Here is a 16,784-nt window from a genome sequence, read left to right as displayed (position 1 = left end):
AAAAAAAAAGAAGAAGCCGCCTTGTGCCAGCTATATAGCAAAAAAAAAAATTTGCATTGTGTTGTGAATTAATATTGTTGTCGATTTTGTTTGTAGTTTATTGAGGCAGTACAACACCATGCCTCATGGTTTCACTATTCCGCTAATTGTTGGGGGATTTTGTTAGGTATATGAAATAGCAGTATTAAAATAAGACTAGCTTTCTCAGGCTGATATCACTGCAGCGAGGAGCACAAGGAATAGAAAATAGCAACTCTGCAGAAAAAAAACAAGGGTCCGGATTAGCATGTTACAACCACTTACGTGATGAGAGGAAAGAGAAAAAGGAGAACTGGTGTCACCAGTAAATGTATAAAAAAGGTCAGGTCCTTTTTTTCCCCCAGTCTTGAGTATCTGTTCTCCAAAATGGAGCTGCTGTTTGTATTCATTTTGCCACTGGCATTTAGTGCTTCAGGTGTTGGTGAGTTATTATTTTTATTTTTGACAATATCGATTTGTTTCACACAACGTAGGTAACCCTAATTTAAATTTCATTCAGAAGCGCTTTAAAAAGCAAAATCAGCTACTTGATTCTTCTTGAATGTTTTCACTATCCTATTGTACTGTGTGATTAATTATACAGTTGTCTCCATTGTTTATATAGTTATATAACCTGTCCTGGATCACAGAATAGGAAGAGACTTTGTTGTCTTTAATGTATGTATACACTAGATACTTCCCATTATACAGTGTCTCCCTAATGTGCGATCCAGGCGTGTAAGCTAGCTTAATGGCATAAGATTTCTGTAAGATCTGTTACGTACTTGGGTAAACTAAGTCATTTATTATTTATTTTTCTTAAAGTCCAGCCTTTGGATTTTTTATTTTATTATTTAATTAATCTTTCTAAACTTCACCGCATCCCTTCTTGCATTATTATTATTATTATTATTATTATTATTATTATTATTATTATTATTAGTCGTAGTAGTCGTAGTCGTAGTAGTAGTATTAATATGATTATTATTATTATTATTATTATTATTATTATTATTATTATTAATAATAATAATAATAATAATAATAATAATAATAATAATAATACATGTATTTAGCAGACCATATATTAATGTTTTGTCCTATATACAGACCAAAAATATATATTTTGTATTGTGAATAGTTGCCAGACAGTGATCATGGACGTAAGTAAGAGATTGTTTACTACCATCTCCTTAGTTATTTTATACATTGACCACTGAGCTGGTAAATCTACACATATACCGGTTGATCTGTAGAATTACCGATTTTACACATGAACCATAACACACACACACACACACACATATATATATGTATATATATATATATATATATATATATATATATATATATATATTACTACAATAAAATGTATGATACACTGAAAAATGAATGGCCTTGCCTTTTTTCCTTTTTTAATCATATAGTAGAATCCTGTAGGACAAAAAATGAATTGGGTGGAATCAATCACAAAAGCACTATATCAGAACATGAGTTGCACCTTCATTTCTTTTTTCTTTGTTTTTTGCCAACAGATGCCAATAAAAACCTGAGCGCGGTGCCCAGCATCACTGCAGTTCTGGGCAGAGATGTTACCATACCGTGCACTTACCAGCTCTCTCCGGGATACTCGGAAGTGAGTTTAAAATGGACAATGAGGAAGGATGGAGACACTAAGACTCTTCTCTACAGGGACAGGCTCAGCTACAGCATTCCTCTCTCGATGTACAGATCCCGAGTAAGCATTCCAAGCACTGACCAGGTCGGGAATGTCTCGCTCACTCTGAAAGAAATGTATTTCCAGGACAGAGCAGATTACATGTGTGAAGTGACCTGGAGAAATGGGAGTGAAAACACAGTGCAGGACACAGCGCTCATCAAAGTATCTGTCGTCCAGGGTAAGAGGCAGTTAAATATATGTGCAGTAGTTTTATAGTCATTTATATGGATGCTATCAGCATTCTGTCAAAGCATCACATCTTGCAGTCTTAACTATTGTGACTGGAACTGACTTGCACCAGGGAGATGCAGCTTATATATAATATAGTTTGCAGGTCCGAGATTCCATTTACCTAACAAATGAGTCCTCTGAAGCACTGCTCCATAGATGGAAGGTGTCTGTATGAAACTGTTTGACCTCTATTAAAACATTATTTGACAAGTGAATTGGTTTTAAATATAGACATACACATTGTTCCAGTCAATGCTCATGTTTTATTTTCAATTGTGTTCTAGTTCCTGTTTCAAAACCATTTATGCCCAACGTCCAGTCCCCACTCTACATCCAAGCGGGTCAAAGCATCAGTCTCACTTGTACAGCTGCCGGATCTTTACCCATCACATACATGTGGTACAAGAAGAAATCAGATGGGACCAAAACAAGGTTATCAAGACAAGCTGCCCTCACCGTATCTGATGCAGGAACATACTATTGTGAAGCAGAGAATTACGCTTCTGGAAAGAAAGTAGAAAAGAGTGATCCAATAGAACTTATTGTACAAGGTAGGCAAATCCACATGTCTAAAACAGTAGTGGATATGTATAAACAGCGCAGGAGTGGCATTAGAAACAGTTCAAATAAGAAATTAAATACACTTTATTACCCTAACTTTGCATGGCCTTACCTAAAAGAGTTTTAATGCTTTCATTTAATAGTACTTACAGACCTTTCACAATATCTTTAAAAGCTGACCGTTTAGATAATGGCTATTTGAGTAATGCAGGATAACACGAGCTTGCCACAGATAACTTCAGTATGTGACCCAATATCTAATGCCAGCAGAGCAGAGAGGGGGGGGCATCCTGTTGGTACACATATTTTTATAGACCTGAATGGCCTAAGGACTCTCTTGCACTGTTACTGCAGATATTTGATTTTCTGTACCTTGCTCACAAAGGATTGTATATTAATTACAATGGCAGCATTGGAAGTATGTCTGCTAGCGAAGTCAGATGCAACAATATTGTGAATAGACCGCAGCTTAGAGGATCTCAATATTACCATTCCATTATCTCATGATCCCAAGATAATTTATCTCAGGCTCTCGATATTACCCTTCCGTTATCTCATGATCACGAGATAATTTATCTCAGGGTATCGAGACCCTGAAGTTTGAGATGAATGTCTCTTTTTCCGTTCTCTCAGAGTGGATCGAAGCAACGTCTGAAGATTATACTTACCAATCCACTACTGAAGGTAATGTAATATTATCATGTAAAACCAAACTTTTACAATTTTGCACAATACACATCATTGTGTATTGCCAGTCCTCCATTATTTTACTGTTGTCAAGTGATGTTGGATTTAATAATAGACTCAGTATTTTAAACACACACAGAACACAAACACAATCACAAGTCCAGAGTGAATGCTGCAGTGTAAGTGGTGAAATACAATTTATTTAGTGAGTACGAGTGCAGTGAAGTCCGGGTTGGGTGCTGGCCTTAAGCGACAGCTCCTGGAAGTGTTAGCCGTCTATAAATGACAAACAGTACAATTAACACGGCAAACAAAACAAACACAAAACACTCACGGTATAAAACACGGTCCTTCAGCGGTTCTCTCACAACCATAACAAAAGCGCAGATTACCTCGCTACGTCCCCTTTTATACCGTCAGTCAAGTCCCCTTGGTTAGCGAGTGCAACTGTTTCTCCTCCAATCCGTGGTGGCCACATCGCTTCCCTTCTGGGTCGATGACTTGGTGTACTGTAGCTCCGCCCCCTTTCTAGATGACCGACTTCCACCTTTCCCTTGGAATGAATTATCAGACCATCCAGTCCGGGACACTCCGTTCCCTTTACACAGAACCCTCACAGGTCGGGAGGGAGATTTATAACCAAGATTCATTCTTTCTCTGTCACAGTTGCATATTAAATTTACCCACTATGTATATATAAAATCATATTTTCTGTTTCTTTTTTTCTCTGTTTTAGTAAAAAACATTCCAACGTCTACTTCTTATATTGAAACCAGCAGCACTGAACCAGGTAATGATTCCTAATCACATTAATGGGCTTCACAAGGCAACTAAAATCCAAGCACACCTTGGGTGGCTGACTTTCTTAACAAAATGATGTCTTATTGCCAGTACTAAAAGCTATTTGTGATGTTCTCTATTAGCGTGACTATAGGTACTATACCACTGAATGATGTAACACTCACCCGCTCCAACAAATTAAATTATATATATATATATGTATACAGAGCGAGAGAGAGATACACCATGACAATTCGCCATCGTCAGTTCGTCCCAGACAATTGGTCCCGGCGATAATTGGTCCTGCCACCAATTGGTCCCTGTGATAATTGGTCCCACCGACAGTTAGTCCCCGCGATAATTGGTCCCGATGACAATTGGTGCCCATGATAATTGGTCCTGACGACAATTGGTCCCCACGATAATTGGTCCCGGTGACAATTCGCCCCCATGACAATTGGTCCCCAAAAGATATTCTCCATATGAACATTTATAACCACGTGCAAGTGTTTAAAGCTGTTGGAATATCATTGCAAACAGTAAGAACCGCTTGTGTGAACGGGGTGTGTTGGGAAACGTGGTTTGTGTGTGGTTTATGTCTCTTTCTCCTCTCGCTGTTGCTTCAGCCATCAAGTGTCTGTCCCTCTCTGCTGTGCGAGATCAGCCGCTATACGTAGTACGCTGATCTGAGTTCACATGGTCTGTTTGGGAATATGCAAATTTAGACTGCAAATATGAGCCAATAAGTGTGTTCGCTACAACACTTTTATGATTAATGAATTTGTGTCTGTTGTTATTGTCGTTTTTAATCGCTTACCTCAATAAGTTTCCTTGCAAGACTTTGAAAATGTTCTGTTTAATAAGCTGGCCGCTAACAGGAATTACAACACATGTTTCACGTTTTCCTATTGAAGCTCGGTGGTGTAGCGGTTAAGATAACTGCGCTGCAAGGTAGGAGCTGTAGGTTCGATCCCCACCAAGGGAAGTTTTAGTTTTTCCCCTTCAAATAATATGATTTATTTATTAACACGTTAATTATTAAAAGTGATATTCCTGCGAGTTCAGCTTATCACATCATCACAGAGTGGGCTATGTTGTGGCACTGTTACAATGTATAACAACAACAATAATAACAACAATAAAACAATAATAATAATTATTTATTGAATCAATAACAGAACACAAACACAATCACAAGTCCAGAGTGAATGCTGCAGTGTAAGTGGTGAAATACAATTTATTTAGTGAGTACGAGTACAGTGAAGTCCGGGTTGGGTGCTGGCCTTAAGCGACAGCTCCTGGAAGTGTTAGCCGTCTATAAATGACAAACAGTACAATTAACACGGCAAACAAAACAAACACAAAACACTCACGGTATAAAACACGGTCCTTCAGCAGTTCTCTCACAACCATAACAAAAGCGCAGATTACCTCGCTACGTCCCCTTTTATACCGTCAGTCAAGTCCCCTTGGTTAGCGAGTGCAACTGTTTCTCCTCCAATCCGTGGTGGCCACATCGCTTCCCTTCTGGGTCGATGACTTGGTGTACTGTAGCTCCGCCCCCTTTCTAGATGACCGACTTCCACCTTTCCCTTGGAATGAATTATCAGACCATCCAGTCCGGGACACTCCGTCCCCTTTACACAGAACCCTCACAGGTCGGGAGGGAGATTTATAACCAAGATTCATTCTTTCTCTGTCACAGTTGCATATTAAATTTACCCACTATGTATATATAAAATCATATTTTCTGTTTCTTTTTTTCTCTGTTTTAGTAAAAAACATTCCAACGTCTACTTCTTATATTGAAACCAGCAGCACTGAACCAGGTAATGATTCCAATAAGTGTGTCCGCTACAACACTTTTATGATTAATGAATTTGTGTCTGTTGTTATTGTCGTTTTTAATCGCTTACCTCAATAAGTTTCCTTGCAAGACTTTGAAAATGTTCTGTTTAATAAGCTGGCCGCTAACAGGAATTACAACAATAACATAAGTAACAATAACATAAGCAATTTTTTACATTTGTACAGAAGGTCAACAGGAACTGATGTGACTAATACATCAGCCACAGAGTCTACAGCACATACTGCTGAGAAAGATAAGCTGCAGCATGAGACCAGGAGTTCAGGGAGTTTATTCAGAACAGGTTGATGTCAGTGCTAGTAAACTGATGTACCTTCGTGGGCTAATGAGATGTGAAGGAGGGACAGGACAGTGGTTGATTTTTCTTTCAAGGACCCCAATGCACATGTGAAGGAGAAGTAATTCCTCTTCAGAGCAAACCAGGAAAAAGAAAACACGGTTAATTGCATGTCTTTCATAATGGTCATGGAAGGTGTAATGTGGAGTAGGGTGCATGTTCATGTTAAACAACATTTGCATTCTGCTTAGTTTAGCTGTGAATTGAACCAATTGCAGAACTGTACATCTGGATTAGTATAGTATAGTACCTGTATTATACCCAGTGTAGATTTTTTTGGGGTTATGCTTTATCTGAAGTGACCTGACATAATTAGGCACATATCGCTATTGTCCTAACATGTAAGTGCTATGTACTTATTGTACATAGTAATTCGGATGTGTATTAGTTTACGCACAGTTTGTAATGACGGAATGTGTATGTGGCTTGCATACGAAAACTGATCCAGTTTGTACTTTTGATCATTTTATTTTTGGTCAGTAATGGATTTTGTAATTACAAATAGTGAATGTACTAGTACACTATAGGGGCTGTGAAAGAACATCTAACTTACATTGGTCATACCTTTGTACTTACATAGCACTTGATGTGCAGTTATATCGATTAAATACTAAGCTTCTTTTACATGCCATTCATGCTCCACAAAAACAGTAAAAATAATGTGTTTTAGTTATAAAAGTAAAAGTAACTGTTTGTGCCAGTTTAGGCTGTAGCTTGTGAAATAAATGAGAAATAAGCTTGGCTAATTTAAACAAACTTTTTTGCAGGTGGAAATGCCGTTTCTCCTGCGTCGCGCCAAAAAGGTACCAAATAAGTATATTTCAACTAGGACCCACTTTCTGTTGACTAGTGTGGTACACCAAGGGGTACAAGGTGCAGGTGCCTTTTAGAACAAACTAGCCCACGTGATAGAAATGAAAAGTCACTAGCTTACTGCTTTAGAAAACAAAACAAAAAAAACATGCCCTAGTCCATGACACCAGGAAGCTGCACACTGAAAAGTTGAGGTTACCGTACATTGCATTACTGCCAATGTTACATCGCATTTTACCAGGTTTCTTCATACAGGAAAAAACACCTTACTCTCACTACTGTTGCACTGGCTTAGTGGCAGGTCAGTGACACGTTTAGCACACATCTGGGAAAGAAAAATGAAGTACCTATTCTGCCCAGACAGATTGAAAATATGCATTTTAAAGAGAAAGTAGTCAAAATTGTATGGTGTTTGAAATCATTCGGAGTGGTTCTGAGTTATTAGCTCCAACATCTGCAGGATTAAAACAATTATTGAGAAAATTAACTCAGTTTTAAAAGGTACCTAAAATGCCATTTGAAGCTACTGCTGTAAAACAGGATTGTTCTAGCTGGAACCTTCTCACTGACCCTCTTTGTTTCAATAGTCCTGACTAGGCCTTTGCATTAGATTACACAACAATATGCCATTACCAGTAATTCAGCTGCAATTGCTGATTAACTAACATATGGTTTCCTGTTGCATGTATCTTAAGTTCATATAAAGCAATAATGGATTGAAATCAAATTATTGGGAAACTCAGCAGTTAATGCACTGTCCTTTTACACACCAGGTCAGGATAGAGGATCTGAAACAATGTGCTGTAGATGGGGAATGAGCTGTTCTCTGATTCGCCTTGGTTTTCTTTTACTGTCAGTAGAGGTCACTGCAGCCAATATAGCTGGATATATAGAAATGCTAAAAACGTGTGTATACCAATTCATTGCATACAGTATAACTGCATACAAGTTTGAATCACATTTCTTTATAAAATACAAAACTATTTAAACAGTTAAAAGAATTGGCCATATACCTAATGTCAACTGCTAGCATACATGGTGATAAGATCGTTGCATGACTCCAAAAGGGTACTAGTTACTAGTTTAAACAACTTTCTCTATAATTTAATCCATTGTTTCTAAAAAGAAACTTAGCTATAAAATTAGAGGAGAAGCGTCTTTGTGGGTGTCTCGCCTCTCTCTTCAGATATGCTGAGTACCCTTTTCATGACTCTCACAACACCTCTATTATTCTGTTACTTGCCCTGCTTCTCTTGGACTCTTCCAGTGACTTCATTGTGTTTCTCCCAGGGAACAGGACTCTGTTATGGCTCTACATCCTGATTGCTGCTCTCTGCATTGTGGTGCTCTTCGCTGTCATCATAGCCAACGTCATAATGAAGAAAAGGAAAAAGAAAAGTACGCTGTGCATCAAAACCATGACAGTACTGGGATAACACTCTGTTTGTGCTGCACTGTTATTCATTCTTGAGATCGTTCTTGAAGGCGCACGTGCTTTTGTTATCACTAGGGTTAGGCTGGCACAATAATAATCCTGGTCTCCCTTTTCTTCTGTTGAAGATTATTTTAGTTGTTGTTGTTTTTTTTTGTTTTTTTTTAATGGCTGTTGTGTTGTCCTTTATCTCCATGTGGGAGGTGACAAATAACATTATTATTATTATTATTTCCAGGGCTTGGTAACAAAAACAATAAACCTGAGCCGGAATGAACTAGCTGCTTCTTCCTGGTATCTACTCACTTCCTGTGCGGCAGGTTACATGACATGATTAGATACCAGGAAGTAGCATTTACTTGAAATATCTGCAGATTTCAAATTGAAGTGTAAAACAGTAGCAATGTATGACAAGATTTTCAGATGAAGAAAGGGGGCGGGGTAGTCATAATGCTGCTAAGAGGATAGGAAATGGAGTAAAAAAAACATGATTATAACTCCTTTAAAGGTCATCCTATTAGTGTATAATGCTGTCTTGTGGAGCTGAGTTTCAGTACACAGTGTATGACTATTCTGTGCTAAACACCGTTCCCTTCCTACTGTTTGATATTCACTGGAATGGATTTGCCAATGCTAATTGTGTCTTATAAGCCTCAATTTTAAATGCATTCTCCCTAATGATCCATAAATACAACCATTAAGGTTAATAATACTTTAGAATGGTTATCTCGAGTCGAAAAGCTAGCCTATTAGTCCAATGTGACTTGCAAGAAATGGAAAAAACATCTGCATTTATTAATTAAACTAAATAATGTGGTGTTTCTTATTATCTCATTAAAGATTTCTTTCTTTCTTTCTTTCATAGGAAATGCAAATGACCTTAATGTAACGTAAGTAAGACTCTGCACTGCGTGGTAATTCAATCTCACTTCAGGTTTACTTTATAGCTGCTGTATATGATTCATTTGTTTTACTTAGTAAAACCTGACTGGTGGGTGGCTGACACACTTAACTTTATTAGGGTTAGCGAATAGAAGGTAACACAAAGAAAAGTGGTAAGAGGATTCAAAATGTAAGTCCAGATCAGAAAGGAAAAGCTACACAGGTGACTAAGGTGTTACTGGGGGACTGTTGTGCTCACAAAGTGAAATCATGAACACAGCAGCTATCAATGTATTAGCTATGTACTCTGAACCAAAGCTGTCAAACTCAGTTCCTGAAAGGTTGCAGTGTCTTCTGGCTTTCGTTCCACCCGAGCTTCCACCACCTAATTGGCCTAATTATTTGATTAATTGGACAAATTTAACACTTCTCTCTAGCCTCACGTGTTTTACAGGCAGTTACGTTAATTGAGAGCTGGAATGAAAACCAGAAGACAATGCGGCCCTTGGGGACTGGTGTGACCCCGCTGCTCTAAACCCTTACTGTGCATCAGACAGATATACAGTATCTGTTTTTGGTAACTTCGTTAATGTCTATAACATGTAAGGATTTATCTTATTGTTGTAGTTTTTCCTCTCATCTTGCTGGGGCAAATAACAACATGGAAGACAAAAAATACGCTGCTCGCGAAAATGAATATGAAGCGATGATATGCAAAAACGAGAATGAGTACGCTGCCATGACTACGGACCGAGCCAGCTGAGGAATCAATGCGTCAGAAGTCAAACAACAGCCCTAGTTAACAAAGTCATCTGGAATGGTGCTGTGCTGCATTCATGCATGGTGATCAGTTTACAGATCAAAATTGCAATCTTTCACAACTCTGCTCAGTCATCAGGAGTTGCATGTTAGGGCTAGGTTACACAACGCATTGGGGCGGTAACCTTTTCACAACTTTTATTCTGTCTTGCAACCTTTAAAACTGCTGTTTTGTAGAAAACTGCGCAAGTCCCCTGGATAATCATTTGGGGCTTATCTCTGCATACTTGGAAGTGCTGTAAGTTCTTGCATATCGTTTCCATGTTTAGGAATGATCTGCTGATCTTGTGTGTCGATATCTGTGGTACTCTGATCTGACAAGCATTTATATTTAATAAAGAGTAGATTTCCATGAAAACAAAACCTTCATTAGCACACCTGCATTCAGAAGCAAACTGTTATACCTTTATCTGCAGAAATCAGCTATTAAGTAATGGGATCCATACGAAATGTCCTACATATTTTACAAACAGCTCATTGTTATGCTTGCAGCTTGAGTGCAACTCGTAGTATTTATATATATCTTAAAAACAGAGATATAATCTGATATCTGATTGAGGGATGTTTGGTTTTCACGTTAAAATGTCGGTAAACCCACACAAAAAAATAGCATTTGAGTAACTTTTATGGCAGAATTTTGGTTTTCACTAATTTATTTTTTTGTACGGGTAATTCAGTGTATGCGTGCTGGATAAGTCATCATCCTAATTAGTTGTACTTATAGAATAGTTGTTACAGCTGTCTATTATGAACCAGGATATAAAGACCATATAAACATTCTGTACAGCTGAATGTCTAGTTCATATGTTATTTTTTGAAGACATGCTGTGTTAACAATTGGACTGTAAGTGTGAAACATTTTGTAAAGCTAGAAGCTAAAGCATAAGAAACGTGTCCAATGCATTCCTCAATGCTATACTTTATAGATACAGAATTATAGTTGTATTGATGTTACTATACATGTCTCTTAATTGTGCTATAATTACACTGTAATGACACAGTAAGTACATATGGTTGTACAGTTACAATGTTATAACATTTTTAATTACAGTATGAAAATTAGAGTTTCTCGCATATTTTATAATTACAATGCTTTTATGCATTTGATTGTGTAGTAACAATGTAATTACTTTGTAACGGCACATCTAATTACAGTGTAATTACATTGTCATTTGAGACTAAAGGTGGTTGCTCTTTTACTTGCTATATTTTAAATTATATTTGTGGCATTCAGTCAATTAACAAAACTTTATAGTTTCACACTGGAATTCTTGTTCACAGTATGGTATTTTTAATCTGAAAATATTGTATATTATTCTAATAAAACACAATTGAGATGGCTTAATTTTATTCAGCAAGGAGTGGATACCTTATTTTAAAACCATTTAAAAAGCAAAACAGCAACTTAAGAGTTCATCTTAGGCCCTTTCTTTGCATTTAAATGACTGTTAAAATAGCTTACATGTGGTTATAGTATGGATGCATTACATTCTTAAACTAGAATTATTTGTGACTGATAAAACCACAGGGTCCGCTGCATTCTATGCATTCAGAGATCCTGCCACACGCTGGGAAATCTAAACCTCAATTGGAAAGAGCTGGTAACTTCAATTCACATTATCATATTTGTATGGTAGTTTGGTTGTACTTGTTTGAGCTGTTTGCAGTGATTGAGAGTCACGCATATTGTTTAACGCACTATTTAAAAACATATTTCCGCTAAGTGACAATACATTAAGTGTGATGATTGAACTTTGGACCAACCGAATACCAATAAAATGACCTATTGTACTATACTAGAGTATGCAGTTGAATACAGCCCCACACAGACTGAAGAAGCGTGACCAGTTGTGCTTACAGTGCACTAGATTGTACCACATGTGATTTAGCATCTCATTGTTAGCCTCAGATCTCTGAAGAACTGTTATGTAGCTGTAGTTGCCCACAAAGACTGCTTGTCCAATGATTAAAGACTCCCAATGAAATACTAATTGTTGATGTGAGCACACTTCACATTTACTCTTAATATGTACTATGTTGTACTGTATGCGTTTGGCAGGTAGTAAGATCTCTGATCTTAGTAAGACCTCAGATCTTTGAAGAGCCCTTCTGTAGCCCTTCTGGATCTTACCGAACCATCATTGGCTGTGACAGTGTCCATATATAGCTATCTCATCACAGGATATCACACATCCTCTTTTACTCAAAGCCGTAGTTAGCATGGGAAGTCATGAGGGCCATTGACATTCACTGAGAGCCTAAGTAGGCTTTTGCACAAAAAAATAGCTGCTTACTCATTGTTTTTTTTTTTTTCATGTTGCAAACAAGTGAAAAGGTATTGTATGCACGTATTACACAGTGTGTCAACATACAATATTTTACAACATTTCTTCCCTCTAAATTGGGGCATGGTACTCATCAACGCTGAGGTTCATTGGACCAGAACTCCCATGTTCTCCCATCAAGGTGGGTTGAAAATGGCCCTTTGTTTATGTTAAATATCCCTGTTAAAGAGACACTATGACACTATGAAATTAAATGTAAAGTTAGAGTAAACGGAAAATATGAAATGGGCGAGATTCCAGAGAACATCATAACTTTTATGCAATTAAATAAGTGCTTCCTTATCATTTATAGTACAGTGAAAAACAGGGCAAAGTGCCAATGGCTGGTGCACAGACTCCAGTTCTATATTCACTCCTAAGTACTCCAATAGAGGTTCAAACACAGAAAATAAAACAAAATCTCTCTCTCTCTCTCTCTCTCTCTCTCTCTCTCTCTCTCTCTCTCTCTCTCTCTCTCTCTCTCTCTCTCTCTCTCTCTCTCTCTCTCTCTCTCTCTCTCTCTCTCCCCCCCCTCTCTCTCTCGTTTGGAGTAAACCTGTACATAAGGCACAAAGACCAGGAGTGCTTGTCACCCAAAAGGTGAGAGTCTTGTTCATTCACCCAATATGCCCCCCAAGCCAATACTGAAAGAGGATTTGCACACAGACTGTTAGCCTCAATCAATATCTTCAACAGCTTTAAACTTGAATACTCAGGAAGGACGTGCAAGATAAAATTATCTCTGTGATCAGCGCAACAGTGTGGTCATGTGGTTGTTTCTGTCAGTGCTGTGTTGTTCAAACGGCAGACAAAAAGCTTTAATTCGTGTTGGTGCTTCTCCGTCCCTGTCCCAGCAATGCTTGATAAATAGTGAGCATCACAAGACTGATTGAAATGTGTGTCCACTACCGTGCATTAAACAACATGAACATGTGCAGCTGAGTTGTAAAAGAAACGAGAAAGAGAAGCATGCGAATAATGATGTTGAAAATGAAGAAGAGTGTCAAGGAATTAAAAGCATATTACAGGCCTAGTCACAAAGCTTTAAGAAATGTTCTTTTTTCTCAACACTTTCTATCTATGATTTAACTCAGGAGTTAAGGCTTGCGTTTCAAGTAGGGCAGTGTTTTTTTTTTTTTTTTTATTATTTGAAATTTGAAATGAACAGCTCAGAAATATAATTCAGGGGCTTAGGTAGTGGTTGTTTATTTCTAGTTAATATCAAGGGCTAGATGACACTATAGCAAAGTGGGGTTTTTTCTCATGTTTGAGTCATTGCCCTTCATCATCACCCTAAGATAGACAGGCGCTGTATAGAATAGTCACGCTGTTAAACCCTGGCTTCCTCTGTCACTTCTGAGAAAAGTACCTTATCTGGAACACCCAACTACAGTTCTTTGGACATATCGTGTCATCCTTTGTGAAAGTAAAGGTTTTTCTATTTAATCATGATCCACCACAGTACACTGCAGCATCCTTTTTGTGACACTGAGAGTACTTTATCTGAGCTGGCCATAAATGTTATTTCACAGTATGCTATCTCTTAATACTATTCAATCCAACAGAACACTAAGCATTGACCAAGGTCTTAACATTAATCTTGGACTACCTAGTGTTACTTTAGGGTAATCGGTGTCTGAAACCAACCATACATAAAATGTTACCTTAGATCACAACTGGCTGGTTTCAAAGACTCTTATTAGCACTAATCTTGGACTACCTTAGCTACAGTAACATAGGGGGTACAAGATTAGTGGTAGTCAAGGTGTGTGAAACCAGTCAATACTTGATAAAAGTTTCACTACAAAGTAAAACTGTATTGTGGCAATGTAGATACACACACACACACACACACACACATAAATATATGTATTATTTGTGACATACAGTATTTTAATGATCGAAACATAACATGTTATTCAATTATGTGACATGCTGTTCCAGCCTTTAAAACATTGTGTTACATTATTGAAATAAAACTAGCTTTTAGAGATTTAACGTTACATTTCCTAACAGAACAGGCAATCCAAAAATAGAAGTGTTGCATTTTCATAATCTCTCTTTCTTTTGAGGTTTTCACTTCACATCTAAGAGGAATGAGAGTCTGGTTTTTCAATCATTGTTTTAAATAGGAAGTTTGAAAACCTACACCAAATGAACTACAACTGAATGGTTCTTTGGAACAAAATTGCTTTGTTTGGCTATCTTTAACCATATGTTTTATGCTATATTACATGTCCTAATATACTTTTATCAGGGCATACCACACATATTTTATAATGGAAAAATACAGGTTTTTTTGGAAAGAGATATGAAAATTATACATGAAACACAAAGTGGGATAAACAAGGATCAGCCTGGGGAATAGCAGGGGGTGTATTTAAAGAACACCAACATAAAACAATCACATTTTTGCAGCTCAGTAAAATGCAAGGTGCTGCCTTTCTGCATAGGCTTGCACACAAGCCTGTTTGATCGCTTGTCTGCTGACTGGTCTCAGTACCCGGAGTGTGTGAAGAAGCCCCTCACTTGGGGTATTTGACAAACTGACACTGATACCAAATTGAGTGTCCAACTCAGCTTGTCAAATACACTGAGTGTGGGGCCTGAGAATCAGAGTCAGGGTGTGCACAGCGCGGCCATCGATCTGGAAGAAAAGAAAAAGAAAAAAAGAAGAGAAAGATTGGCAAGATAATCCCAGTGTTTCTGTGAATGCCTTTCTGTAGACAATTCCAGCTGTCATGCTAACTCAGTGAGGTGCTACAGCAAACACAGATTCCACGCAGATGCAGCAGCACAACTAACTTAGCCTGTCAGAAACTATGCTTGCATCTTGCACTGCACAGACTTTACTTGCAGGTCGTACCTGCAGGAGGAGTCAAGGAGGATGGACTTGCCCTTGTGGATTTACACTGTAATAATGTCAATTTAAACAGATCTAAAGACTATGAGAGACAAACTTCTCAGAAAACATTTCATCCTGTTTTTTAACATTGTTGATTGTCAAATTGTTGTCCCGCCTAGGCAAATGAGATTTCCCTTTGGCAAATAAACACAAGGCTAGCGGAACTATCCACAGTATATTAAATATGCAAAATCTTTTAATACCAGCCATTTCCAAACAGTGCAGAGCACTTCTCAAAATACCAGCCATTTCCAAACAGTGCAGAACACCTGGGTGGAATGTAATTCTGACTTCATTCACTGTGGTACTACACCCATCTCAACAACCATTCATACAAACTGACACTTTTAAATGTCACTGGAAATCAATGCACTCATATACAAATACATTCTTCATTACTTAGTTACTGCTTTTCGTATTAACCACTCTGCCAGTTTGTTAAAAAAAAAAAAAAACATCAACTGATTGATGAAACAAACAGTAGTTTCCGAGAGTGCTGTTATTTGTTGTGAAGTTTATGGCTGCATATATATATATATAGAGAGAGAGAGAGAGAGAGAGAGAGAGAGAGAGAGAGATGTCGAGTTAAAGTATTCCTCTAAGAAATGGTTCTTTGCCATTCACATTGCAGCTAATACGATCCTATTGCATAGCTCACAATTTAGAAACTAGGGAGCCCAGATGAAAAGCTTTAAAACCTATTTAAATCTACTTAAATCAAATTTCATATAGCAAACACTAAATGACAAAGTCAACTTGATGTACAAAGTTACTTTTAAGTTGTAATTCTCACTTTGGATAGCGTTAAGAAAAAAAAGAAAATTCTCTCTCTCTATATATAAATGTATATTAACAAATACATGCAAGATAATGGATCACAATAAAAAGGCAGCGCTCACATACCCAGGCACCTGTTTCTGGAGCCCTGTCCCCAGCACCTCCTCCTCCTCTTCCTCTGCAGCTCTGCAGTACAGCTCACTGCCTCGCTCTGTCGTGTCAAGAGCGACTGAGAGCAGGGCTGGAAGGCTGAACATTTTGAAGGCCACTGAAATTCTCAAGAGGAAGCATAAAATGGGGAAGATAACTGTGAGGTTAGCTAGCAGGAAATATCTGGGACTAAAATGTCAAAATATCAGAGTTGTGAAACACACAGTAGCAGCTTCAACTGTCTGTTATATATATTTTAATTAATTAATTATTATTATTTATTTTTTCTCCATATGTACTGTATATTATTATTGGGTTTGATACATATGCACCTTACTTACATTTTTGTCTAGTACATATAGCTGTCGTCTTTAGTATTTAATTCATATTAGTATTTATTTCATAGACACTCTCTTCAAATGGGTGTGTTACTGCATTGTTTAAATCTGTAAAGTCCACTACTGCACCAATGCAACACAAG

General features: G+C 37.6%; 1 protein-coding gene and 1 long non-coding RNA gene across 2 annotated transcripts; one reads left to right on the top strand and one right to left on the bottom strand.

Annotated features, from left to right (window-relative positions):
• Nucleotides 1–370: 370 nt before the first annotated feature.
• Nucleotides 371–12,199, top strand: LOC117430643 (V-set and immunoglobulin domain-containing protein 4-like). The gene is made up of 10 exons (XM_034902579.2): nucleotides 371–460; nucleotides 1,554–1,916; nucleotides 2,254–2,520; nucleotides 3,164–3,214; nucleotides 3,954–4,007; nucleotides 5,773–5,826; nucleotides 6,969–7,004; nucleotides 8,305–8,412; nucleotides 9,312–9,336; nucleotides 9,956–12,199. The coding sequence occupies exons 1-10, from the start codon at nucleotides 406–408 to the stop codon at nucleotides 10,089–10,091; spliced, it is 1,149 nt and encodes a 382-aa protein (XP_034758470.2). The 5' UTR covers nucleotides 371–405; the 3' UTR covers nucleotides 10,092–12,199.
• A 2,136-nt stretch (nucleotides 12,200–14,335) lies between these two features.
• Nucleotides 14,336–16,382, bottom strand: LOC117430833 (uncharacterized). Its single transcript, XR_004548595.3, has 2 exons — nucleotides 16,280–16,382; nucleotides 14,336–15,118 (listed from the first exon to the last, which is right to left on the bottom strand). It is a non-coding gene; the product is annotated as an uncharacterized LOC117430833 (long non-coding RNA).
• Nucleotides 16,383–16,784: the final 402 nt, after the last annotated feature.

Source organism: Acipenser ruthenus, chromosome 26, assembly GCF_902713425.1.
Source record: "Acipenser ruthenus chromosome 26, fAciRut3.2 maternal haplotype, whole genome shotgun sequence".
NCBI classification, from domain to species: domain Eukaryota; kingdom Metazoa; phylum Chordata; class Actinopteri; order Acipenseriformes; family Acipenseridae; genus Acipenser; species Acipenser ruthenus.
The sequence above is the reverse complement of the archived record's forward strand: the minus strand, read 5'-3'. Positions and strand labels throughout refer to the sequence as shown.

What these genes read in the sequence shown, in the direction of transcription:
- LOC117430643 (XM_034902579.2), top strand. Translation starts at nt 406, where the DNA reads ATGGAGCTGCTGTTTGTATTCATTTTGCCACTGGCATTTAGTGCTTCA. An exon ending in AACCAGCAGCACTGAACCAG is followed by an intron (nt 4,008 to 5,772) that starts GTAATGATTCCT and finishes TCTCTGTTTTAG; the next exon opens with TAAAAAACATTCCAACGTCT. An exon ending in GAAGAAAAGGAAAAAGAAAA is followed by an intron (nt 8,413 to 9,311) that starts GTACGCTGTGCA and finishes TTTCTTTCATAG; the next exon opens with GAAATGCAAATGACCTTAAT.